Genomic DNA, 27,014 nt, shown 5'->3' with positions numbered 1-27,014 from the left:
AATGGGACAAAAATAATATTTGAAGAGATAAGGGCTGAGAATTTTTCAGAGCTAACTAAAGACGTTAATCCATACACAGATTTAAGAATTATATGACTCCATGATAAGATCAGTACATTTAGGGCACATAATACATCCAGCCACACACTGTAAAACTTATGAAAACCAAAGATAAAGAAAAAATTTTGGTAATAGTTATAGGAAGAGGGACATGTAACTTTCAAAAAGCGATGCGAAGACAATACACTTTTCAATGGAAATGATGAAAGTTGAAGATAACAGAAAACAACATCTTAAAACTGAAAGAAGAAAACCTGTCAACCTCTGATTCTATACCAAGCAAAACAGATTTTTCTAGTGAGGGCAAAAACTACAAAATACTGTTGATGCTTTTGATTTCTGGGCTATCAGATAACTGTGTCCATGTTAGGAGGTGAGGCTCCATTCTCTTTGGATTTTAATCAGTTTGTTGGTGCCAGATCAGCTTCAGAGTTATTAGGATCCCCTGTTAAAAAGGATCAAGACAAGAACTTGGAGCCAGACTAGAGACTTTCAGGTATCTTCCCCCAAATGTAAACCTTTGTTCCTTACTTTGGATCTCAAAGGAGACTCAAAGCTGAATTTAGGTTTCCAGTCAGCCTTAGAAACTCATTTGTTAGTGAAACAGAGTCACTGAGATTTGGGCTTCCAGGCTGATGGCTAGAGGACAGGTCTTCAGTCTCAATCCACTTGATTTAATCATGGATAGAAGTGAAGGGGAATTACTCACCTTTCCTTTTTAACATTTGTCTCTTGACTCTAATAGAGAAGGTAAAACCTTCCTTGCTTTTAAGATGGAGTGTTTTTATTCACTCCAAACTTGAGCTCTAAGAGGAAAAAGGCAGCAGGCTAAGTTTTGCTAAAAAGGGAAGTAGAGCAGAGTGAATTTGCCCAGCCACTTACCTCTGTTAATATAGTTCTTGCAGATACTTTGAAATGACTCATGCATTATATTTAAGGCTAGACTATTAATGGATGTTGTGTTTTCAGAGGAAGTAGAGGTCCTCCCCACCTAACAAAATACATTTTATCATTACTGTCGCTTCCTTAAAATCATTTCATATTTGGAAATTAGTAAAAGAATTGATGGCAGAATGCAATCAGAAAAAAACTGAATGGGAGAATGAAATCAGCAATGGGTTAAGAATCTGACTGCAGTAGCTTGGGTTGCTGAGGAGGTGGGGGTTTGATCCCTGGCTGGGTACAGTGAGTTAAAGGATCTGGTGTTGCTGCAGCTGCAGTGTAGTTTGCAACTGTGGCTTGGATTCGGTCCCTGGCCCAGGAACTTCCATATGCAGAGTGTGCAGCCATAAAATAAAAAAAAAAATAATAATAAATGGGAATGAAGATGTAAGATACTTCTGTCTTTGTAATGGGGAATGTGAGAACCTTGTACGACTTCTTCCTGGTGCTTACACTTTTAAATTCTTGTTTCTTTGTTTAATGTTTGTCTTCACCAATAGATTGTAAGTGAAGGCAAGGATTGAATTTATTTATTATATCAATACTTGGCACAGTGCTTTTAAATATAATAATTTTCCTTTCCAGAGATGAAAAGCAGAAAAACGAAGGGTTTTCTTTGTTCTTGTTGTTTAGGTGTCTCTGTTTTGACTAATAAAAAATACTTATTGGAGTTCCCGTCACGGTGCAGCAGAAATGAACCTGACTAGGAATCATGAGGTTGTGGGTTTGATCCCTGGCCTTGCTCAGTGGGTTGAGGATCTGGTGTTGCTGTGAGCTGTGGTGTGGGTTGCAGACGCGGCTTGGATCTAGCCTTGCTGTGGCTCTGGTTTAGGCCGGGGTTGCAGCTCCTATTCAATCCCTAGCCTGGAAGCCTCCATGTGCCATGGGTGTGGCCCTAAAAAGAAAAAAAGAAACTTATTAATCATGTACTATATCCATGATGCTGAATAGTATTACAGTCTAATCAAAGGTACACAGCATTGAAATCCACTTCTGTAGTTCTGTGGCATTTCTTTCCAATCTTATTCTATTCATAGGTAATAATATTGGTAAACATTTATATCTAACCAGCTTTTCTTACCAGATAGTTTGTCTCTTCTCTATGTGTTGAAATGTTTCTTTTAAACCTGATTTCTAAAGGCTCCATAAAAGTCCATTATGTGGAAGTTTTGTAACCTTCTTAACAGTAATGGTAAGCTAGAACGCATGCCCCATGAAGGTAAGGATTTTCCCCCTATCCATTCATTTCAGTTCCTCAGCACCTATAGCAATGTCTGGTACATAGCAGGTATGCAGTACATAATGAAATACTGAGGTTGTCCTGTTTTTTTTTTTTTTTTCTATATTAGAAATAATGCTTTCCAAAGCGTTTTTATACATTAATACTTTCACTGCATTTCAAAAGATTTTCTAAATAATTTCTTCTAAAATAAACTTTTGGAAGAGGACCTTGCTGGTTGAAAGGATATGGACAGTGATACATGATTTCAGAGTAGTTTTCTGCTAGATAATGTTATTTGTGGCTTTCTATTTTTGTACTTTAATTTTATAAATTTTCTATACTAATTATATTCTAGTAGAATCAAGAGTTTTTTTTTTTTCTTTTAAGTGCATTTCTTTTTGTTCAGGGAGCCAGTAGTGATCTTGTGCCTGGAGTATAGGGTTTTGTTATTTTATTTTTAAAATTTTATTTAAGTGTAGTTGATGTACAGTGTTGTGTTAATTCCTGCTGTACAGCAGAGTAATTCAGCCATACACATATACGTGTCCATTCCCACGTAGGTTATCACAGAACACTGAGGAGGTTTCTCTGTGCTTACGGTAGGTTCCCGCTGATCATCCCTTCCACACACACAAGTGCACATTTGCTGATCCCAAACCCCAATCCATCGCTCTCCCTCCACTCTTTCCGCTTGGTAACTGTAAGCTTGTTTTTGAAATCTGTGAGTCTGTTTCTGTTTTGTAAATAAGTTCATTTTTTATCATTTTTAAAAATTCCACATGTAAGTGATATATTGGTCTTTCTCTGACTTAACATCACAAAATATGATAATCTCTAGGTCCATCTATGTTGCTACAAATGGCATTATTTCGTTCTTTTTTATGGCTGAGTAATTTCCATTGTTTATATGTACCACATCTTTATCCATTCCCGTCAGAGGACATTTAGGTTGCTTCCATGTCTTGGCTATTGTACATAATGCTGCAGTGAACATAGGGGTGCATGTATCTTTTTGAATTGTTTTTTTCCGGTTATGTGCCCAGGCGTGTGGTTGCTGGATCATATGATAGTTCTATTTTTAGTCTTTTGAAAAACCTCCATACTGTTTTCCACAGTAGTTGTACCAATATACATTCCTACAAGCAGTATGGGAGGGTTCCCAATAGGGCTGGACACTATGAAATTCTTAGAGGAAAACATAGGCAGAACATTATGCAGCAGTATCTTTTTGGATCCACCTTCTACAGTAATGATAATAAAAACAAAAATAAATAGGACCTAATTAAACTTAAAAGCTTTTGCACAGCAAAGGAAACCATAAACAAAACGAAAAGACAACCTACAGAATGTGAGAAAATATTTGCAAGTGATGCAACAGACAAGGGATTAATATACAAAATATACAAACAACTCATGCAGCTCAATATCAAAAAAACTACCCAATGAAAACATGGGCAGAAGATCTAAATAGACACTTTCCACAGAAGACATACAGATGGCCAAAAAGCACATGAAGGGATGCTCAATATCACTAATTATTAGAGAAATGCAAATCAAAACTACAATGAGGTATCATCTGACGCTGGCTGAAATAGAGGATTTTTGTTGGTATTAGTGAAAGATGAGGATTGAAAGCTCTTGGGCAGAAGCAGTGAATGATTTGGTATGCTATGCTAAGAAAGTTTATTTCACAGGAATGGAAGTCCTATCAAGTGTTAATAAACATAATAGTGATAGAATCACAAGTGTTAATAAACATAATAGTGATAGAATCAAACTGCTAAGAGAATACCGGTAGTGTCGAGGAAGAGACAAGAGGCAGGGAGATCCTGGACTTCTCACTCTCTAGCCCTCGCTTCATCTTATTAATCATTGACTTTTTATCCTAAGTTTTTCTTCAACTTTTTTGTCTCTTCCCTAGTTAGGTCCTCAATGTATTTTACTTCAGCTGCTTCTATAGCCTTCTCCACCTGCGTGGGAACCATTCTCCACAGAGCTATTGAAGTGATCTAGCTACAGCCAACTAGGAAGAATGGTTCTCTATTATCTATGCTTGATTCTAACATGGCGTACAAGCTCTTCCATTATTTGGATTCTTGGGTCTCATTTCTAGCTAGCTTCCTCCTCTGCTAGGGTGAAAACCTCTCTTAGGAGAGAACATATCTTCACCCCTCTCCCCAACACAGATAATTCCTCATTGCTGGCCTCTTGCTGCCCTCATTTCCCCAAGTATTCCCTCTCTCCAATCTGACCCTCTTGCTCTCCCTTTTCTAGGGCTCACAGTGTAGGACTCAGGTGTTAATCACCTCTTCCAGGAAACTTTAACACGTATTCCCATGTTACATAACCTCCCTCCCTTCTCTAGCCTTTTGGGTTAGGAATCTCTCTTCTCTGCTTTTTATAGGACCTTGTTTTTACTTTTCTTCTATGCTGTACTGTAATTATCTGTCTAGATATGTTTTCCACACTGGACTGAGATTTTTGAGAGCAAGGGCTTTTTAAGTTCTGTTTGTATTCTCAGCAGTTAGCATAAAGTCTAACATAATGTGGTGGTCAAAAAGGAACTTCATATCATTTTTCTTATGAAATAATGAGGGTTTGAACTAGGCCATTGGAAGTGGGAAAGAAGACTGGTGGGATAGAGAGATGGGAAAGAAGTCACTTTGGATGGCAATGATAAGTTAAAGGGAGAAATCATGGATGCTCGAGGTGTGCAACCTGAGTGAATGAGTTTGGAGTGCAGGTTTTTGACTTGTTAAATTTGAGATATTTGCTGGGCATTCTAGAAAGATGACTAGTAGACAGCTAGAAATATGAGTCTACCTGTTAGGAGATGAGGACTTAGGTGTAATCAGCATATAAATATTAATTGGGGCATATGGAGTAGATAATAGAAGCTAGGAATGAATGGAAGTAATGAGACAGGTGGAGTAGGGATCCTTGGGGAATATCATTTAATAGGTTATAGAAAAGTAAATAAGTAGGGAAGTATATTGATTTCAGTAATGTCCAACAATGAAGAGAGAGGTAAGCAGTTGAAAATTGAGAATAGTATATTTTATTTGGAATTTAGAACATCATTATTGATCTTTGAGAAAATAGTTTGAGTCCAGTAGAGTGAAATAGCAAATGGATTGAAATAGGTGATTGACAGAGGCTGAGAAGCAAAGAAATGATGAACAAGTGGGAAAAGCAAGTACATATTATTCTTTGCAAATGTGCTTTATGGAGAAATGATGTCTTAAGGAAAAGGGATTTTTATCACTTTCTTGAGGGGAAGGTAGAATGGCAATAAAATTTTTGTTTTATATTTTGTTTTGGCATGGGAGATAGTCTTGGAAAGTTTTATGAACTGATGTTCAGGAACCAGAAGAAAGAAGACTTGAAGTCCAGAAGTAAATCTTTAATGGAACAAGGGCAAGAAGCAAAGGAAGGGGAGTCTGGCATTGAGATCTCAGATGGTTCTGTTAGCCTTGAAAGTGGTGGGGACACTTCTTCCTTGGGCTCAAAAGAAAAAGAATTAAAGAGAAGTAGGTATATATACATATTTAAAGATGGTATGAGGGAATATGAAGGATCTGTTTTCTATCAAGTAGGCCACTGGTCATTAATTTCAGGGTAAGGTTTGGGTAGGTCAGGGGTAGGATAGAGGATGGTGGCAGGGTGGCACAAGTTATTTTAGAAGATTGGTAAAGAACAAAGAATTAATGGTGGGGCTGCAGATAGATTTTAGGATTCAGTTGAGATCGAACTAATGGATAAATATATCCATTTATAATCCATTTATAAATACATTCAGTATAAATCAGTCTGTCTGTCTGTCTGTCTGTCTATCTATCTATCTATCTATCTATCTATCTATCTATCTATCTATCTATATTTTCATCCCCCAAAGGGACCGAAAGAAAGGACAGAGCACTGGGGAGTTACTTGCCGTTGCTCATTAGGATTAAGTGAGGCGATGGTTAAGGACAGTGAATTTGCTCTGTAGCCCTAATCCTTAGAAGAATTCAAGAGGTGGTGCTGAGCTGGGGAGTGGGCTGCAGCAGACAGCGGTCCAGCTGTTAGTGGACTGGGGCTAAATTCTGCCTGGTCCTAGGTCAGTAGGATCCAGAGTCGATTCAGGGTACTTAATGCATGACTAATAATATTTGAGATTTAGTGTGAGAAGGTATCTTTTTCTTTCCTTCTTCCCTCCCTCTCTTCCTCTCTTTCTTCCTTCCTTCCTTGGTATATTCTTGCTCTATATCAGTTAAAGTATGTCAAGTAAAAGCAACAAATAGATTGCAGATAACTTACTCTATTTTAAGACACAGTGAATCTTGTATAGAAAATATTGGCTGGATTACGAGCTCTTACTGTTTAGTTATTCATTCCTGATTAGAATATCTCTGGTGGCCTTACATACCAACTAATAGATTTCAAAATGTGAAGACAACCCTAAAGAGATAATCTTTTTCCTCTTATTCTGTCTTCTGTCAGGAAGTTGTAAATAGGTATATGGACCCAGTGGCTAGATTCACCTCTGGCATGGATATCTGATAGGGACAGCATTCCTATCAATTATGCTTTTTCTTAAAAAATTAAAACTATGAAAACAAAAGCATAATTTATGTAACTCCTTTAAGAAATGCGTAAATCATGGGAAACAGTAAAGGAGCAAGATATAATTGAAAATCAACAGCTCTATGAGTTAAGAACCTTCTCTCTACGACTCAATTGTTGTCAGTTACTGCTTAACTTAACGCTGGGTTTTCCTTTTTGCTTTCAGGAAAACCTTTAACTTACGCCCTGGGTGTTGCCTGTCCACAGTTTCCTGGTGGCTCACCGCTTCTGCCTGCTCCAGCCTTGCTCCGGCAGCTTCAAGGCTTCTGGGCTTCAGAGCTTGTTGTGAAAGCTTGCTGCTTTGGCCTGCTACCCCTGCTTCAGGTGTCAAAAGCTTTTAATTAGCTTGCTTCCTCTAATTACCATAACTAGGCCCTTATGTGTCTGCATAACCTAGTCCTAGGGTCTGAAAGGAGAATTATTTTTAGCAATTCATCCTTCCTTAAAAACTCTGTACCCTGGCTCTCCTGGGATTCAAGGGAGAGTGAGAGTTTTTCGTTTATATTGCATGATTCACCTTTGGTAGCCTCTGTATATGCAGGGCTAGTCTTCAGCCGTAGCCGCCCACTGGCATGCACATACTGTTGTTTTATAGCCAGTATCTGTTCTGAGTGGTCAGTGCCCATGCTGTACCAATTTCCAAATATTTTGACTATTGCTACTGTAAATATAAATTGCATCTTCATAGAGAGTATGCCTTTAGCCAGTTTAGTTAACTCTCTGTAGTGTTTTTAGTTTGGTTGTTAAAGAGATTCAGTGTTTGTTATTAAATATTTTGAATACAAACTGATCACTCACAGAACAGTGTATAAAAAACAAACACTGTGATTTCCATACATACTAATGATGATCACTATTAACTTGCCAATAAGAATCAAGACTATAGGCATGATGAATAGGGCTCTTCAGGACCTGTAGAACCATAGGAGTTAGAGCAGTACATAACATTAGCTCTGTCGTCAGATAGTGAGGACTGTAGAACCTACTTTAGGGTGGTGTAGGAGTTTAATATGGCAGTTTGTGTATTGTACTTAGCCCAGTGCCAGGCACAAATACGCTTTCCCCAGAATGAGTTGTTTTTATTATCTTATTGTTATTACTAATACATGATGGTAGACATACAGCAGTGATTAAAAAGAGATAAAGACATGAAACAGTAAATAATGAACAGTAACAATAGACAAAAGATAATAAAGGCTGAGTTGTGACGTTGAGATTTTAAAAGCCATACATACTGTTAAGAGAGCAGCATGAGCTGGAATAATCTGGTACACACTTAATAAACCTTAAAATACACACTTGTATCTCTTTTGTCATAATGTCTTATTTTTATTTGGATTTCAGTATCAGTTGCATAGTGTACTTGAAGCTGAGTGTATTGATGCCTTACAGCTTTCTATGTGTATACACTCATAGATTACAAATCACTCATTGTTTATTCAATAAATACTACTGCAGACCTATTGATTCCCAAGCACTGGGCACATGCTAGCGAACAAATGAGAAAAAAAAAATCCCTGCTCTCATTGAGTTTATACTCTAGTGAGTGAGATAAACAACGAAATGAGACAAACAAACAAATATGTTTGTTAGATAATAAGAGCTGAGGGCAAAAGGAAGCAAAGAAATGCGATAGAAAGTATGTGAAAGGCAGAATGTCATTGCAGTGAGTGAGTAAGCAAGCAAACCATGTAGCTATGGGGCGGGGGGAGACCATATGAGACCTAGGGAATAATAAGTGCAAAAGCATTAAGCTGAGATGGACCAGTGTGTCTGGAACAGAGTGAGCCAGGAGAATAATTCAAGATCTGGGAGGTTGGAAGACCAGGGATATATGTTGGACCAGGATATTAGAAGTTATAGCGTGGAGCGTTGGAGAGATTGGAAACTGAAGTTTTGGAACAGGGTGTCATGATCTGAGCTAGATTTAAACACAATCATTGTGGCTACTGTTTTGAGAAGAGATGGTGGGGCGTAAGAGCAGAGGTAGAGAGGCTGAGTAGGACAGGCCAGGCAAGGTATAATGATGGATCAGAAGGGATAGACCAGAGGAGGTGTGTTGAATTCTGCATCTATTGAACGTAGGCTAGATTTGTGGAACTGCATGCCAATTGCCTCTTGGATATTGAAATTCTGTTTAATGTAGTAGAATCATTCCTAAGGGTTATGTTGTAGCTGTAAGTGATTTTTTTTTTTTTTTTTTTTTTTTTTTGTCTTTTTACCTTTTCTAGGGCTGCTCCCTCGCATATGGAGGTTCCCAGGCTAGGGGTCTAATCAGAGCTGTAGCCTCCGGTCTACACCAGAGCCACCACAAGGAGGGATCCGAGCCGTGTCTGCGACCTACACCACAGCTCACGGCAACGCTGGATCCTTAACCCACTGAGCAAGGCCAGGGATCGAACCTGCAACCTCATGGTTCCTAGTCGGATTCGTTAACCATTGAGCCATGACGGGAACTCCAAAAGTGATGATTCTTAAATTGTGTTTACGAACTCATTCACTTACGTTTGTCACCTACTGATTTTTCTGCAGCATTTGCAGTTTTTCTAACATAGTGCTTTTAATATATAAGCATCTGTATAGTTGGTTTTTTTAAAAAATACATCTTTGTTCTGTAATAAATTTATAATCTTCCAATCTATACTAAGTGCACTTTTCATTTTGAGCAAATTAAATAAGAAAGGACATTTTATCATACTACCCTCTTAGATCTCAGTTAGTCATAGTTCTTGAAAATCTAGAACCTGAAGTTAGAGTTCTAGGAGAATCCCTTTTTTCTTTCTTTCTTCCTTCCTTCTTTCTTTCTTTCCTTCCTTTCTTTTCTTCCTTACCCCTTACACTTTCCCTTCCTCCCCCTTTTCCTCCTCCTCTTTCTCCTCCTTCTTCTTCGTGCAGTGAACATAAAAATGATCTGTAGTGTTAAAAGAGAAAAGCAACATCAGTTTTATAACTTCATCAACTTCATATTCTTTTCTCATGTCATCAATTTGATAATTTAAATTGAATATTAAAATTTTTTGAAATACTTTCTGAACTGACCTTTTAAAACTGAAGTATAGTTGATTTACAATGTTGTATTAGTTTCTGGTGTATAGCAAAATGATTCCCTTATGCATATATACACAGTCTTTTTCATATGGTTTGTTACGGGATTTTTTTTTTTTTTTTAATTGTCTTTTTAGGGCCGTGCCGGTGGCATATGGAGGTTCCCAGGCTAGGGGTTGAATCAGAGCTGTAGCCACTGGCCTACGCCAGAGCCACAGCAACGCCAGATCTGAGCCTCCTCTGAGACCTACACCATAGCTCATGGCAAAGATCCTTGACCCGCTGAGCGAGGCCAGGGAACAAACCCGTAACCTCATGGTTCTTGGTCGGATTTGTTTCTGCTGTGCCACGATGGGAACTCCCTGTTACAGGATTTTGAATATAGTTCCCTGTGCTATGCAGAACGACCTTGTTGTTTATCTATTTTATATATAGTAATTCATATTTGCTAATCTCAAAATCCTAATTTGTCCCTACCCCACCCAGTTTCCCTTTTGGTAACCATAAGTTTGTTTTAATGTGAACTGACATTTTTTAAATAAAGTTTAGTTGATTTACAGTGTTTCTTCAATTTCTGTTGTACAACAGTGACCCAATCACAGCCAGTTCTCTGTGCTGTATAGTAGGGCCCCATTGCCCATCCATTCCAAATATAACAGATTTGCATCTAAAAACTGAACTTCTATCAGTCCCACTCCCTCCCCTCTCCCCACTGGGAACCACAAGTCTGCTCTCCTTGGCCATGATCTGTTTTGATTTGTAGATAGGATCATCTGTGTCATATTTTAGATTCCATAAATAAGTAATATCATATGGTGTTTGTCTTTTCTTTCTGGCTTACTTCACTTAGAATGAGAATCTCTGGTTCCATCCATGTTGTTGCAAATGGCATTAGTTTATCTTTCTTATGGCTGAATAGTATTCCGTTGTGTATATGTACCACATCTTCTTAATCCGTTCATCTTTTGATGAACATTTAGGTTGTTTCCAGGTCTTGGCTCTTGAGAATAGCGCTGTGATGAACATAGGCATGAAAGTTTTGTCTGGGTATGTGCCCAGGAGAGGGATTGCTGGATCGCACAGTAGTTGTGTATTTAGTTTTCTGAGGTACCTCCACACTTTTCCATAGTGGTTGTAGCAATTTACATTCCTACCAGTGGTGAAGGAGAGTACCCTTTTCTCTGACATTTTTTATTTCACCACATCCACCTCATTCAAGAAAAGTTTTTAGGCAGCTCATGAAATTGTTTCAAGACAACTGAGAATGTTTTTCACCTTGCAACAGCATGGCGTGATTTCCACATGACGTGTAATATGGCCCTTATCAGCCACACTTTAATACCTCAATAATCGGTCATTTCATGACTAGGACGAGGTATTACGGTATTCCACACTATCCTACTTGATGCTTCAGATTTTGCATGTTCCATACAGAAAAGATAGAAAGGAGAAAAAAACCATGTCCTCTAGAAGTACCTGATTTTAAAATATTTTGGTATATATATATGACATAGAAATGTATATATATATATATGTGTGTGTGTGTGTATAAAATAACTGTAGCGTACAAACTTTAATAAATTTTTTTAACAACATATTGTGGACTTTTCCCTGTTAAGTAGTATCTTTAACAATGTTTTTAAGAATATTAATAATTTTCTTTCATTTGTGATCTATTCAGTCAGTTTTACCTTTCAGAATATTTAATTAATTGCTAGTATTTTAGTTATTAAAAACCACATATATTGTGTCTTAGTTCTTATTTGTGAATATTTTCATTTGATAATACTTCACTATATTTCTGTGTATATGTACTGGTCATGGATATAAATTTATAAAGTTGGAAGTTGAAGAGATTGAAACCTCTTATTTCTTAGTTGAAGGCATTGAAGAAATTGAGATGTATAACATCTACCACATAGTAAGGATAGAGCAAACAACAGTTAAGAGACTGGGCTATAATGCGCTTAGTGCCATGCCTGACGCATAAATAGCTGATGCTTATTGAACACTTACTAAGTGCCAGACCATGTTGTAAGCACTTTATACTTGTGTGTAACCCAGGTCTGGCTGCAGAGTCTGTGCTGTCACCAGTGCTCTGAACAGTCACAATAAATGCTTGCTCAGTATTTGAGTGTTCAATACATGCTAGTTTATTTTTATTGTGTTTTTTTTTTGGGGGGGGGCCACTCCCATGGCATATGGAGATTCCCAGGCTAGGGGTCTAATCAGAGCTACAGCTGCTGGCCTATACCACAGCCACAGCAACGCCATATCTGAGCCGCGTCTGCGACCTGTGCCACAGTTAATGCCCAGATCCTTAACCCACTCAGTGAAGCCAGGGATCAACCCCGCAACCTCATGGTTCCTAGTCAGATTCGTTTCTGCTGCGCCACGACGGGAACTCTGCTGCACAACTCTGTAGTCCAGAGGTGGTGTTGGTTCCAGTGTTTTTTGGATTATGGAAAGATAACTTAGTGCATGTACTCTATTTTATGTAGCACTCCTTTTGGGATTTTAAGTAGCACCTCATAAGCAAAAACATCATTGTTTCTGCAGTGAGCATGTTTATCTTTACACGAAGTGAGATTTAAAAACCCATAAAATCCCCCCAAACTGTGATTAGCCTGATGTCAGTACATGTTGCCAAGTGAATTGTGAAAACCCACGGGCTTTTAGAATTTTAGGTGAGGGATTGTGGACCTGCATAAAACTCTTAGAAGAGCACCTGGCATTTTGACCACACTCAGTATCTGTTGGTGGATACTGCTACTGCTGCTAGTTATCATCAGATACGTACATACTTATATGCATAGCAGATTGGTGGCTCATACGGTGTTAGGCTTACTTTTCACACCACAGCACCTGAGGGGAGGAAGTCTAAGCATAGGAGTCTTTCGACCAATAATAGAGGACGTAAGTGATGGCCTTCCTCATCTCTCCCCCTTGCTAAGTGTGAGCAAGTCTAGCTCGGTGCTCCTGTCCTTCCTTCCACTTGCAGTCCCAATTGTGTAGTGTATGATGAGTCGACAGAGTACAGAAGCTTGTGTTTCCAGCCTTTCAGAGATCTTAGTGAAAAAAAAAGTTTCAATTTTTTCTGTGCTCTTTATGGTAGCATCCTCTCCCCATTTTGTGGTGAGAACCATGAAAGATCTATTTTTTAGCAACTTCCAGGTATATAATGCAATATTGTCAACTGTAGTCATCATGCTGTATGTTAGATCCCCAGAACTTACTCATCTTATAGCTGGAAATTTGTACCCTTTGACCAATATCTGTCATTTTCCTTCAACCCCTAGCCCCTGGCATCCACCATTATATTCTCTTTCTTTGGGTTCACCTTTTTTAGATTCTCCATATAAATGAAATCATACAGTTTTTCTCTGTTTTTGGTTTATTTCACTTAGCATGATATCCTCAAGGTTCATCTATGTTGTCACAAAAGCAAGATTTCCTTCTTTTTGTGGTTAAGTAATGTTGCATTTTATTTACCCTTCATCTGTCGGTGGGTATTTAGGCTGTTTCTGTATCTTGTACAGTCCCTTTTCCTTTAAACATGAAGCCAGTGAGCAGACAATTTAACTGATCCATTATTTCTCCAGATATGATAAGATATGACTAAAGACTGAAGTGATTGCATTTGAAATTGAGATAGGTCTTCCTCCTTCCTACCATTTTAATTGATGAAAAACTATAATCACAGTCATGAGTATAACCATTTATAACAATTATCAAGATGTATTCTAGTTCAGATAATATTATAGTATTATACACTAACTTTATTTATATGGTTATGTTACTTTTATTGCCGTCTGTTCCAAATATTAAATTTACTAAATGCCCCTGATGTGTACATTTGCTATTAAGATTTTATAATTTTTTTCCATTATAGTTGGTTTACGGTGGTCTGCCAATTTCTACTGTACAGCAAAGTGACCCAGTCACATATATACACATACATATATATATATATATCTCCACATTCTTTTTCTCCCATTATCCTCCATCATGTTTCATAAGTGACAAGATATAGTTCCACTGTAAACCAACTATAATGGAAGAAATAAAAATCATTTGGTACAGGAGTTCCCATTGTGGCGCAGTGGAAATGAATCCTACTGGGAACCATGAGGTTGAGGGTTTGATCCCTGGCCTCGATCAGTGGGTTAAGGATCCGGCATTGCCATGAGCTGTGGTGTAGGGCGCAGACACAGCTCGGATCCCGCGTTGCTGTGGCTCGGCGTAGACCGGTGGCTACAGCTCACATTCAACCCCTAGCCTGGGAACCTCCATATGCCCTGGGTGCAGCCCTAAAAAGGACAAAAGACAAAAAAAAAAAGGAAAAAAAAATCATTTAGATTTTTTTTTGCTACAAAGCAAAACAAACAAAAAAAGATATTGTGGGTAACATGTCAATTATATCTCAAAAAAGCTGGAGAAAAGATATTTTCAAAAAGAAAAAAAAAGGATTTTATAATTTTGATACCTAAGTTTAAACCTATTCTATATTCTTGGAAATATCCCTTTGAACTGTTTGAAGATAGTTTTTTTCTCTCCTTCTGCATATTAGGATAGTATTTGTCTTTCCTCCTTTCCATCCCCCCAGTAACTGGAAACAGCTTTGTCTCTTCCTGTGCAGTTCAGTCTCTGCTCCATAGTATCTCCAGTGAACTTCAAGGGCCCTTTAAGGTTATTTAGTCAAACTGATGCAGAGAAGTAGAAACAGAAATGTAATTGGTTTGTTGAGGGTGAAAACTGGGACATACTTATTTGTATTTGACTTTTTTTTTTTTGGTCTTTTTAGGGCCACACCTATGGCATATGGAGGTTCCCAGGCTAGGGGACGAATTGGAGCTACAGCTGCCGGCCTACACCACAGCTCATGGCAATGTCAGATCCTTAACCCACTGAGTGAGGCCAGGGATTGAACCTGTGTCTCATGGATATAAACCATCATAAACCTTCAGCAGGTTTATTAGTGCTGAACTGTAATGGGAACTCAGTATTTGGCAGTTTTTTTGATCTATACGTAACTAAAATACGCAATACAGAAACATCTGTTCTTTTTTTTCTGTTGTAAAGGAATGTGTAAAGTCTACAATTTGTAGAGCTGTTAGCCTTAATTGGTTTTTAGGTGTGTGTGTGTGTCTGTCTCTTGGGGGTTGTGGTATAGTGTGTAAGAATATTTGGCATGAAAAATACTATCATTTTCAGTTTATTTCATACTGTTTGATCCCCAAGAAACATATTTGTTTTGGCAGCTGGCATTCCCTGTAGCATCATTTGGAATTGGGTATGCTGTGTTTAATAAGCTATAGTTGTTTTGTATTGTACATATTTGTCAGTTTCTTAGAGATAGTAGATACTGAGTTTAAATTCCAGAGCAGAAAAGTTGAAAAGGAGGATATAATATACAATCACCAACTGATACCGTGTTCAAAAGCACAGTTGTTTGTTTGGCACAGTTTAACTAATGTAACTTTTTTAACTGACAGTATTACTTGATTTAGGATCTTAGAGTTTGAACTGCATGGAAATCATTGATAATTTTGGTATTTATTTTTTTACAGAGAGGAAAAAGGAAAATGGATAAAAAAGTATTATTTGTCATATTTTTAAAGTTTTATTTCCTTTTTTAGGTTGCTGTAGTGAAACTAAAAAATGCAGATAAAGTATTTGCCATGAAAATATTGAATAAATGGGAAATGCTGAAAAGAGCGGAGGTAAGATTCTAATTATTGGAATATTTAAATAATATTTTAGAGATATATTTAGAGGAAAATAAAATTATAGAGATCCAGTAGATCTTTAAGTATAATTTAATAACCTTTACTCTATGGTGGATTTATTTTTTAAGGCCTAAGAGGCAAATTCAGCAATTCACACTTATGATACACATATGATAAATGTTGCATTACTGATGCTATTTTAATATTGTCTGAAAACCAAATGGAAAACCTTGTAATGTAGGGCTTAGATGCTTGTGTTAAAAGAATGTGTGGAAACCAGTTTCTTTATTAGGAAAAAATTTTGTAGTGATTGATTTCAAATTTGACATAGCCTGTTTATATTATTCTGTATTTACCTTTATCCTGCTCTAAGTAGAAGTCAGTGGTCATTTGAAATACGGCCTCTTAAGAATTCTATTTATTGCTGATTATGCAGTTAAATTTATGTGAAGGGATAAGATCTGCTGTTGGAAGAATTGTCAGCATTTTTTTTTTATGTTGGTGCTGGATCTGAGAGGAGGATTGACTGGAGGGATGTTAAAATATCTAATAGCTTGTATGGTGTGGTCAAAACTGACCTGACACATACATTCAGGCAGGGGTTCTGGAGGTCTCCTGCTGTGCTGGGTTATAGTGAGTCACTGGGTGGGGTGGGGCATTTAGGGGCCTCAGAACTTATAGGTGTGGAAGTATTTTAATATTTTAACCTACAGAAGGGTTATACTGCTGAGTAGTAGTCTGAGTATAAGCCCTGGAGGTTAGTAAGCTCCATAAGAGGATAAGGAGAAATCAGCCCTTAGAAATCTTTCTTTATCTACCAGTACTTGTAGCAACCTGAAAAACAATAAAACAACAGGAAAAAGCAAAAATAGTTCCCATGATGATAGAAACATACAGTGGTAATGAAAGTAAACATTTCGATATTTCTTTCTTTTGGGAAAATTGAAAAATATAGTAAAACACAAAGAAGAAACTAATAATCCCTTGTATTCTAGGATTAATAACATTTTTGGAAAATTTTGCTTTCAGTCATTTTTTCTGTTTGCTGAAAAAACTGCACATGTGAAATACAGATACATTCTTTGTAAACAAATATTAGCACATTACAGATAAAGCTAAAACACTCTTTGATTGCACCCGACACAGGTCCAGCCCCACTCTACCTCCCAGAGGTAATTACAGAAGTAATAAAACCCGATTTTAAGAAGTATCTGTAAACTTTTATGTCGTTCTCTGACATATGAGCCAGTGCCCATTATAGTCAATAGCTTCAATATTTACTTTTGTATTTCCCTAAGACTGAATTGCCTTATTGTCACTGGTGCATTTTCCAGGTTATAGCAAACATTGAAATGGAGTTGAGTGTGCAGTCTATTTATTAGGTAGTACCTTTGCAGTTGACACTGATAGCAGGGAAAGAGGGTGAAATGTGATTTGTCAGGGAGAAGCCAGGCTGTCCCAGAAGCTTCTATTGATCCAACAGGAAGGTGTGGAGCAGAAAAAGTCCTTCCGAGTCGTCCTGCCTTGGGCTGAATGATTGACCTTTGGGTACCTACCTCAGTCAGTCTTTGGATATGGGCTGCCGCCAGAAGGACATGACCTTGGACTAGTGGCTTTTCTGCGTCTAAGACAAACCTGGGGGAGCTGATAGCATTTCCAGCAGTTGGAGCAATAAATCTTATTATTAAAAAATAGTAAATAATTATGTTCTGGAGTTCCCATCATGACTCAGTGGTTAATGAATCCGACTAGAAACCACGAGGTCGAGGGTTCCATCCCTGGCCTCGCTCAGTGGGGTTAAGGATCCGGTGTTGCCGTGAGCTGTGGTGTAGGTCACAGACACGGCTTGGATGTGGCGTTGCTGTGACTCTGGCAAAGGCCTGCAGCAACAGCTCCGACTGGACCCCTAGCCTGGGAACCTCCATATGCTGTGGGTGTGGCCATAAAAAGACGAAGAAAAAAAAAAAAAAAGATTACACATGAGCAGCAAAGTTCCTTATCTTTTCAGCTGTGTATTATTGATACTTTAAAACAATTTTCAGAGATTTACCTCCAACTTATTTACCATATCTATTTCTATTTAAGGTATATAACAAATATATAATTAGTAGGATATGTATTATTTGAAGGTACTAGGAAACCTTGTCTATTTCTGTATGTGCTAGCTGAACAAGTAAATAATCTTATAGTTAGAGAGATAATATCTCAACAGATTCATCATTTACAAACTTTGTTAGTACATCAATAATTCCTTAAGTTAACTTCTCCCAATCTGTTCTGTAAATTTTACTTTCTTGTCAAATTTATTCAGTTCTTAACTGGTTTTACTTGTATAGGAGATGTCTTAGTCATTTACCTGGAAGATGCAGTTTAGTTCACAAAATCTTAAGAGCCAGACCCTTTCAAGGCTCAGTTATCTCATTATTAAAGAAAGATAATCATTTCTACACCATAAGTGGAATAATAACATATCTATAATATATATCACAGTGATAATGTATATATATCACTGTTTAATGGCGATAGTACTGGTTTTCCTATTGTCTTATTTTTGTTATTGTTGCTAGCTCTGTTTTGTTGTTTTAATATTTGTATTTGCCAGTAGTAGGAGTAGTAGCAGCAGTAGTAATAGTATCGAGGTCATTAGATTGGAACTGCCTCTATTTCCTGATTTACCACCTACAGTTTAAAAAAAAATGCAGGAGTTCCTGTTGTAGCTCAGCAGGTTAAGAGCCTGACTAATAACCATGAGGATGTGGGTTCAATCCCTGGCCTCACTCATTAGGTTAAGAATCCCATTGCTGCAAGCTGTGATATAGGCCACAGTTGCGGCTTGGATTTGGGGTGGCTGTGGCCGTGGTGTATGCGGCAGCTGCAGCTCTGATTCAACCCCTAGCCTGCGAACTTCCATATGCCTCAGGTGCGCCCCTAAAAAGGAAAAAAACCTGCAATCACTACAGAAAATAAGAAGTAAAAAACATGAAAGCTCCTTTTTCTCTCTCTCCCAGATATCTGGTCTTCCTGTTCAAAGTAAATCATTATTGAGTTTCTTATTTATCGTTAATAAAAAATTTTACTATGTAGGAATCATATTAAAAGTCTGATTTTTTTCACATTGCTTTTATCATTTAATAATATATTAGATTTTTCTGTTTCCATATTTATACATTTATCTCATTCTTTCTAATACTTTCATTATACTGAATGGATATATTATTTAGTAGGTTGATTTTTTTTTTAAACATTGATGGGCATTTAGATTATTTTTACCTTTTTACTATTTTTATTTGGTTATTTCGCCAAATCTAACTGTGTGTTTGACAAAGAGGAATTTCAAAACAAGAGAGAAAATAGTACATCAGAACTGGATATGCCACCTAAGAGAGTATATGCAGTGTAAAATAAAAATAACAGGGGCTGTGAAGTACTGTTAATCAGAGACGTTGCTGTTGTTTGGTTACTCTGAGTTACTCCAGGTTGTGTATGCTGAGGTCGAAGGAGTTTTCAGGATAATTTTTATGCTAAGGGATATTCATGTTCTGTTCACTCTAGAATTTATCTACTCCCCAGAATAAACCTCTCAGCAGTGGAAGTCATGGGATGGGTGTAGATTTAAACTTTGATAGTCATCTAAAAAGGTTGACTAAGTCTACCTCTGCACTCATAGATGTAAAGCATGTCTGTTTTCTTATGCTTTTGCCAATTGTGTATGTTATCAAATGATTTCTGTGACATAGTTCATGTTTGATTTGGCCATCAAATATGTATTAATATGGAGATTTAAAGGTAACTTGATGCTTTGATGTATAAGGCTGATATCTGGAGTTCTTGCATTTATTTGTCTGTACCCACAGCATGTGGAAGTTCCTGGGCCAGGGATTGAAACTGACCCACAGCAGCAGCCTGGGCTGCTGCAGTGACAACACTGGATCCCTAACCCACTGCGCCATGGGAACTCCTGAAGTTCTTACGTTTTGCACTTTAAAATTCTACTTGTTTATTTTTTAAAAACAAAGAGACCCTTGCCTTTTTTTTTTTTTTTTTGTCTTTTGTAGGGCCATTCCCATGTCATATGGAGGTTCCCAGGCTAAGGGCCTAATCGGAGCTGTAGCTGCCGGCCTACACCACAGCTACAGCAATGCAGGATCCAAGCTGCATCTGCAACCTACACCACAGCTCATGGCAACGTCAGAGCCTTAACCCACTGATTGAGGCCAGGGATCAAACCTGTAACTTCATGGTTCCTAGTCAGATTCGTTAACCACTGAGCCACAATGGGAACTCCTGACCCTTGCTTTTTTTCACCTTAAATATTAGCTTAGAATGATCAGTTATTAGTTGAAAGACTTTTTCTGTGATAATACTTTATGGATGAGATAAGTCTTTATTACTAATAAATGAGAAGCTGAATTAGACATATCATGAATGGATTTTCTCATTTTAACACACTTTTTTTCAAGTACTCAGGCAGTTTGGATGTTCTGTGTAAGAATGCTGATCTGATGAATGTGCCTATGGATTTAAGGAAGGGCATCATGTGACAGTTTTGCAGAGTTATTATCATTTATATGTCTTCCATATTAACTTGGTATTCCTTTTCTTGTTTCTTTTTAACCATTAACCCATTAAGGATAACATTTACACAGTTTGTTTATTTGTCTTTTAAGGGCGGCATCTGTGGCATATGGAGGTTCCCAGGCTAGGAGTCTAATCAGAGCTGTAGCATCCGGCCTACACCACAGCTCACTGCAACGCTGGATCCTTAACCCACTGAGGCCAGGGAACGAACCTGTGTCCTCATGAATACTAGTTGGGTTCATTTCCACTGAGCCATTATGGAAACTCCCATTTATACAAATTATAACTGGATATGAACAATGTTAAACTATGTAACAGTCAGAACTGTAGCTGTGGCTAACAGGATGTTTGGTTGAATAGAAACTGAGTGATAGAATCTGAAGGAGTTACGTGGTTTCCAGCAACCTCCTCTTTGTGATTATTGCGTTTTTAGAGATTCAAATATTCTTTTTTTAAAAGGAGAATATTATAAAAAATCTTACTTAGTTTTTTCAAAAAAATAATTGAAGCAGACGTTATTGAAAGTCTTCTATTATATTGAATCCTTGGTATACATACATCATGGTTTGGTTAATATTGATCAGAACATGGTTTCTCAACAGTGCCACTTAGGATGTTTGAGGCCAGTTGTCAGATAGTTCCTTTTGGGGCTGTCATAGTCATTGTAGCATGTGAAGCAGCAGCCCCGGCTCCTTCCCTTTAGATGCCAGTAGCATTACCTCCCATCCCTCTTCTCCTGTGACACCTGACTGACACCTGAAGCAAAAACTGAGATTGTGCTTCACATCTAAACTCAGTATCTGAGACACTAATAAGAATAGTTTATAATACTTAAATATGTATGGCTAAAGTTCTGTGGTGTCTAAGATTTGCTTCCAAAGAAATCCTGTGTATTTATACATATGTGTGCATGTGCACACGTATGCTTGTGGAAGGAGGGTGGTAAATGGATGAGAGTAGAGATGAAGCAAGATTCGACAATGGAATAATTGTTGAAGTTAGTTGATGGGTACATTGGGAATAGGGGATTGCTTTCTCTTGTATATGTTTTCAGGTTTATATTATAAATAGTTTATTTTATATTTTTAAAAATTGTTTTTTCACTAAACAGTTTAGAACAGATTAGAATCTACTAAACTTTAATCTGTCGTGTTCACAGGTAGTCTTTGGAGCTTTATTTTGTTTGGAGTCACCAATCAAATGTTTATTAGATTCTAGCTAGAAATGTCTTTGAAATTTCAAATAGCTGTCATGGTAAGATAAAGCCAGGAGGAAGGTGTCTTCTAGGCTCGGATGGACTTTGCCATCTCTCTAAAATATTAGCAGTAAACCGTAACCTAAGGTCAGTTAAAGTCTAAAACAGAACTTTGTGGTGAGTATGTCAAGTGATTCTGTTTTCCTCCTAAAGTGAACCAAGCATCATACTGTAGATTTTAATAATTGAGTTGACAGGTTAAACTGCCCATTCATTTGGTTTAAGCTTTGTTTGTTTTTAATATTTGCTGTGATGATGCTGTTCAGTGAATCGCTTTGGAAATTCTGTTGCATCAAATAAAATTTATGGAAATACATGTAAAAATTAGAGTAATTAGGGAAAAATAGTGTCAATTAGGCATTGTTAATTGTTTTGTATATTATGGCTATTGAGTTTATCTTTTGAGAAATAAATTCTTTTTTTTTTTTTTTGCTTTCTAGGGCTGTACCTGCAGCATATGGAGGTTCCCAGGATCAGTGTCTAATTGGAGCTGTTGCTGCCAGCCTGTGCTACAGCCAAGCAATGCAGGATCTGAGCCACGTCTTTGACCTACACCACAGCTCACGGCAATGCCAGATCCTTAACCCACTGAGTGAGGCCAGGGATCAAACCTGCAACCTCATGGTTCCTAGCCAGATTTGTTTCCACTGCACCACGATGAGAAATCCTTGTGGGAAATAAATTATTAGGCACCTAGTCTGTGTAGAATACTATATGATGGCTTTACAGTGTGTATGAAATTTGCTACAGCCCCAAAGAAAAACTAAGTAGGTCTCTGTGTACTGGTGTGGAAAGCTGTTCAGGTATATTGTTACTTGAAAAAAAAAAAAAAAAAAGACTTACAGATCACTGTGATGCTCTCATCTGTGTAATGAAAGAAAGGTAGGGAAGATGGGACACCACATGAGTGTAGTGTGTGTGTGTGTGTGTGTGTGTGTGTGTGTGTGTGTGTTCGCGCGTGCGCGCACGTGCCTAGATATATGTAGACATTTTCTGAGAAGATAACCAACTTAATTATTGGTGGTAACCTCTGGACCTAACAGGTGGCCAGTGAAACTACGAGGGCATGACTCAGGGAGACTTTTAGTTTTTGCTTAATTTTCAGTTCTTTCTGTACTTTCTGGCATTGTAGATTTTCTTTTTTCTTAAAAAAATTTTTTTTTGCGTTTTAAAACTTTATTTCAGTATAGCTATGCTTACAGAAATAAACATTTATGGGTTAATGGAAGGCAATTTGAGTTTAACTCATCTTACACAATTTGGACCAAAAACCTGGTACACGTTTTGCTTTAAAAAAAAAAAAAAAAGCGGCGTTCCCGTCGTGGCGCAGTGGTTAACGAATCCGACTAGGAACCTTGAGGTTGCAGGTTCGGTCCCTGCCCTTGCTCAGTGGGTTAACGATCCGGTGTTGCCGTGAGCTGTGGTGTAGATTGCAGACGCGGCTCGGATCCTGCGTTGCTGTGGCTCTGGCGTAGGCTAGTGGCTACAGCTCCGATTCGACCCCTAGCCTGGGAACCTCCATATGCCGCGGGAGCGGCCCAAAGAAATAGCAAAAAGACAAAAAAAAAAAAAGAAGCAGAGGAACGACTCCCAGTTAAAAGAACAGGAGAATTCTGCGAAGGAGCACACAATGAAACAGACCTCTTTAGTCGAACAGACAGCAAGTTCAAAAAGATGGAACTGAATATATGAGGAAGTTAAGAAAGGCTATCAACAAAGATGCAATTACTATAAAAGGGAATGAGAAACTGTAAAAAGGAGCCAAGAAAAATTAGAAAACTCATTTGCTGAGACGAAAGTTGAGCACAATCTGGTTTTTCATCTATTACAAACGTATGTAAAAGATCCTCTATCAAATGCTGCTAAGGCAAACAAGAACCTTGAGAAATTAACCTTTTTTTTGTCTCTGAGAACTAAAATGTATTGCACTGTGAAAAGCTTATAAAATTGGTGCAACAAAAACATGGTTGTAATTTTTTAATGGCATAGTAGATTTTCAAATAAAAATGTGAAGATATAGAATTGTATCATATAAAGTTATTTTTTAATTTTTAGTCATACATTTCTAAGGTTCTCTAGGATATGTCTTTGTAATTGTGGAAGTATACCCTCAGAATAAATTAAAACTTTTATAAATCAGTAAGAAACAGACAATCCACTATAGAAAATGGGCCAAGAGAGTGAACAATTCAAAGAGAAAACTCAGATGTCCAGTAGGCATACGTGAAATTATTTATTTGCACCTGTAATTAAGAATATGCTAATTAGAAAATGCCGAGATATTTCACACCCATCATATTGTCTAACAATGCTGAGTACAGTTGAGGATATGGAAAAAGGGGGAGGGTGGTAACTGGTAAAGCAAAAAAAATTGACTGTATCTGGTAAAGTTGACTGTATCTGGTAAGTAAAAAAAATTGACTGTATCTGGTAAAGTTGAAAATGCGTGTATCTAGCATTTCTACTTCTAGTGTATGCCCTAGAGAAACTTCATTGCAGCATTGACATAGCACAAAGTTAGGAATAACCTATGTTTTCGTGATTATGGGGGAGGTTACATCAGTTCTGCTCTATTCATACAGTGGAATACCATAGTAATTAAAAGCAAAGCAGCATTATTGAGTAAAATGTAGTCAAGTTGGAAAAGTATAAATACAATTATACTGTTCATTGTAAATTTTCAAAACACAAAAAACAATTCTATTGTTTTTGGACACCTACAGGTGTAGTCAGAGCACGTGCCGGGAAGAATGTATACTAACTTCAGGTTGTTCGTTTTATCAGAGGAGGACAGGATGAGGATGCTTTGGGAATGAGAAGGCTTCAACTTTGTATCTTCTGAAAAACAAAAAGATCAGAAGGAAATGTGACCAAATGTTGACATTTTATATTATCTAGATAGTAGGTTGAGCCATGGTTGTTAAAGGGTTCTGTATATTTTTGTTTTTGTTTTTGTTTTGACTTAATGACACTTTTTAAATGTAAAATATTTTTAAGTGTATTCTTTCAGTTGTCCAATTTCTGAGGGTGCTTTGAAACTTGACTTGTTAAAAAGTCATGTAATATTGAATATACTCCTTTTTCAGACCATAAAATGTAACAAATATTTTAAGCAATTGCTTGCATAGTATATTTCCTAGTTTTACATAAAGTGTCCTATATCTAAAAAATTTTTCTTTTCCTTTTCAGACAGCATGTTTTCGTGAAGAAAGGGATGTGTTAGTGAATGGAGACAATAAATGGATTACAACTTTGCATTATGCTTTCCAGGATGACAACAATTTGGTAAGAATCATTTTTATATGTCTGTATGCTTATTAACTTTTTATTGGCAGAATTTAGCATTATTTTCTCTTTAAGTATTATTTACATATAAATGTTATTTAGAAAACCACTGAATTTCACAGAGCTTAATGTTGTTTAGTTAATATGTGATTTCCCCCCCCTCCCGCCCCCACCCGGGGTAATTCAGTACCTTTCCATTGGAATTTTTTATGCTTTTTAATAAGCAAGTCTAGAGTAAATCCAAACATTTAATTCTATAAAATGTGGTCAGGATTTTTTTGTGTGATTTTCCCAATATATTTTATTTGTAGTATTCTATTACTATTTAGAATTTTACATATTTTTCAGAGTTCTTTTGTGCTACTTTAAGTAGGGCCATATTTAAAATCTAGGCTATGTCTAATTTTATATCAACATCGTGAACCACTTGACAAAAGAAGTTGGGAAAGAACTTGGAGGAAAATCAAACTATTAGAAGCACTGCCAATTGAAGATTGAAGAGATTAACAAGTGAATAGGAAAATGAGATGAAATCTGCCTATTTGAGTGTATAATCCCTTGGCCTGTTATTTAAGACTTCATTTTCTGACCTCAGTTTTTATTTCAAGGCTTTTTTTTTTTTTTTTTTTAGCACACACGTGTTGAGTTCCTGGTGTGTGCTAGGCATTATGCTATATACACTGTGGAATAAAAATTAATAAGTCATTTTTTATGACTTTGATATTTATTGGACATGTGCTGTGTTCCAGGCACTGTTCTTTAGATTCTATAGATTCAGTAGTGAATAAGACAGACGAAGGATCTCTTTTCTTACTCTTGTAATGTTCTTGCAAGGAAAGTCAGACAAAGAATCCGCAATCAGTAGTTCCCTTTGTGGCTTAGTGGTAACGAACCTGAGTGGTATCCACGAGGACACTGGTTCGATCCCTGGTCCCACTTAATGCGTTAAGGATCCGGCATTGCCATGAGCTGCAGTGTAGGTCACAGATGCATCTCGGATCCTGCATTGCTGTGGCATAGGTGTAGGTCCACAGCTGCAGCTCCGATTTGACCCCTAGCCTGGGAACTTGGATGTGCCTAGGGTGCGACTCTAAAAAAAAAATCCACAATATAAGTAAATAATATTTTCGGATTATTTCAGATAAAAAAAATGTAACACTTATTCAAAGGTATGAAGTCAATAAGGACTCTTCTAGGTCAATGTAAGCTAGCTGACCGATGAAGCAAGAAGAGGCAGAGAGGTCTGGGTGAGCAAAAGGGTAGAAATTTGAAGCCATCGGTTATATTCCCTTTGAGGGAGGAAAGAGAAAGAGGAGGGTGAGGGAGGAGAGATGAGAGAATCATATCATATAGCACCTTATAAGTTATGGTAAGGAGATTAGACTTTCACAGCCATGAGTTTCAAAAACAATTTTTTTTTTTGGTCTTGGAACTCCTTTGTGTTTGTTTTTTAAAATGATACTATCTCTGAAAGCCTAGACAATCAATGAAGCATATAGAAATGGAGCTCTCCTGACTGATCTTTCAGCTTCCTCCTTCCACTTTCTTTCATGCGACTTCAGGGGCCTTTTATACAGCAAGGTGTGAAAACTGCTGTTTTAGGAATATAGAAAGTTTGTGGTAGGAAAGGACTGAGGTGTTTGAAGAATGAGAGAAAGGGCTAGTGTGATTATAGTAAGGAAGGGGAGAGAGGGGTAAAATGAGGCTTCCAGGGGGCAGGCCATGCTGAGGAGTTGCAATTTTGTTTTAATTTCTAGGGGGAGTTTTACAGACTGATTAATCAGTGTGTATTTTATATAGAACATCCTAGAAGCAGTGTGAAGGATGGATTTCAGGGGGTAAAACTAGAGAGACTAATGAGACTTTTGCAATATTCAGATGACAGATAACGAGAGTTTGAATAAAGGTGATAGAGAGGATGGTTTCAGGTACTGTTGAGGAAGTACAATAATTAGAACTTACTGTGTTTGATGAATGTCAGTGGAGAAGAGAGGAGTTGGAATGATTCCCAGTTTTCTGGTGTCTGGCTTATGGGATTCAGTGGATGGTAGTTGATGAATTGAGTTGGGGAATATAGGAGGAGGAGAAAATTTTCAAGAGTGGGAAGATGATTAGTTTGATTTGGTATATGTTGGGTTTGAATTGTCACATGATTCTTTTAATGGGTTAGATGTCTAAGTTTCTGAGGGTGACTAGCACTATACATCTAAGAGTTTTTATATATCTGATTTTGGTAAACTGTGGCCTGCAGCTCAAATCTGGCCCACCTATTTTTGTTTTATTTTATTTTTTT

General features: G+C 37.4%; 1 protein-coding gene across 21 annotated transcripts in view; it reads left to right on the top strand.

Annotated features, from left to right (window-relative positions):
* The window catches only part of CDC42BPA (CDC42 binding protein kinase alpha), a 291,711-nt gene that overhangs the window by 74,651 nt on the left and 190,046 nt on the right, over positions 1–27,014 (top strand). For 20 of the 21 annotated variants that reach the window (XR_002336229.1, XM_021064438.1, XM_021064431.1 and 17 more), the window contains exons 3-4: positions 15,514–15,597; positions 24,626–24,721. Coding sequence is in view for 20 of the 21 variants with exons in the window: in XM_021064438.1 (XP_020920097.1) it covers positions 15,514–15,597; positions 24,626–24,721 (180 nt within the window). In the remaining variant the exon portion in view is untranslated. Of the gene's footprint in view, positions 1–6,995; positions 7,154–15,513; positions 15,598–24,625; positions 24,722–27,014 lie in introns of all 21 variants that reach the window. The other variant, XM_021064433.1, reaches the window with a different exon arrangement.

The sequence above is a fragment of the Sus scrofa genome, chromosome 10 (assembly GCF_000003025.6).
Source record: "Sus scrofa isolate TJ Tabasco breed Duroc chromosome 10, Sscrofa11.1, whole genome shotgun sequence".
Classification (NCBI taxonomy): domain Eukaryota; kingdom Metazoa; phylum Chordata; class Mammalia; order Artiodactyla; family Suidae; genus Sus; species Sus scrofa.
Note: the sequence above shows the minus strand (reverse complement) of the source record. Positions and strands in the feature narration are given on the sequence as shown.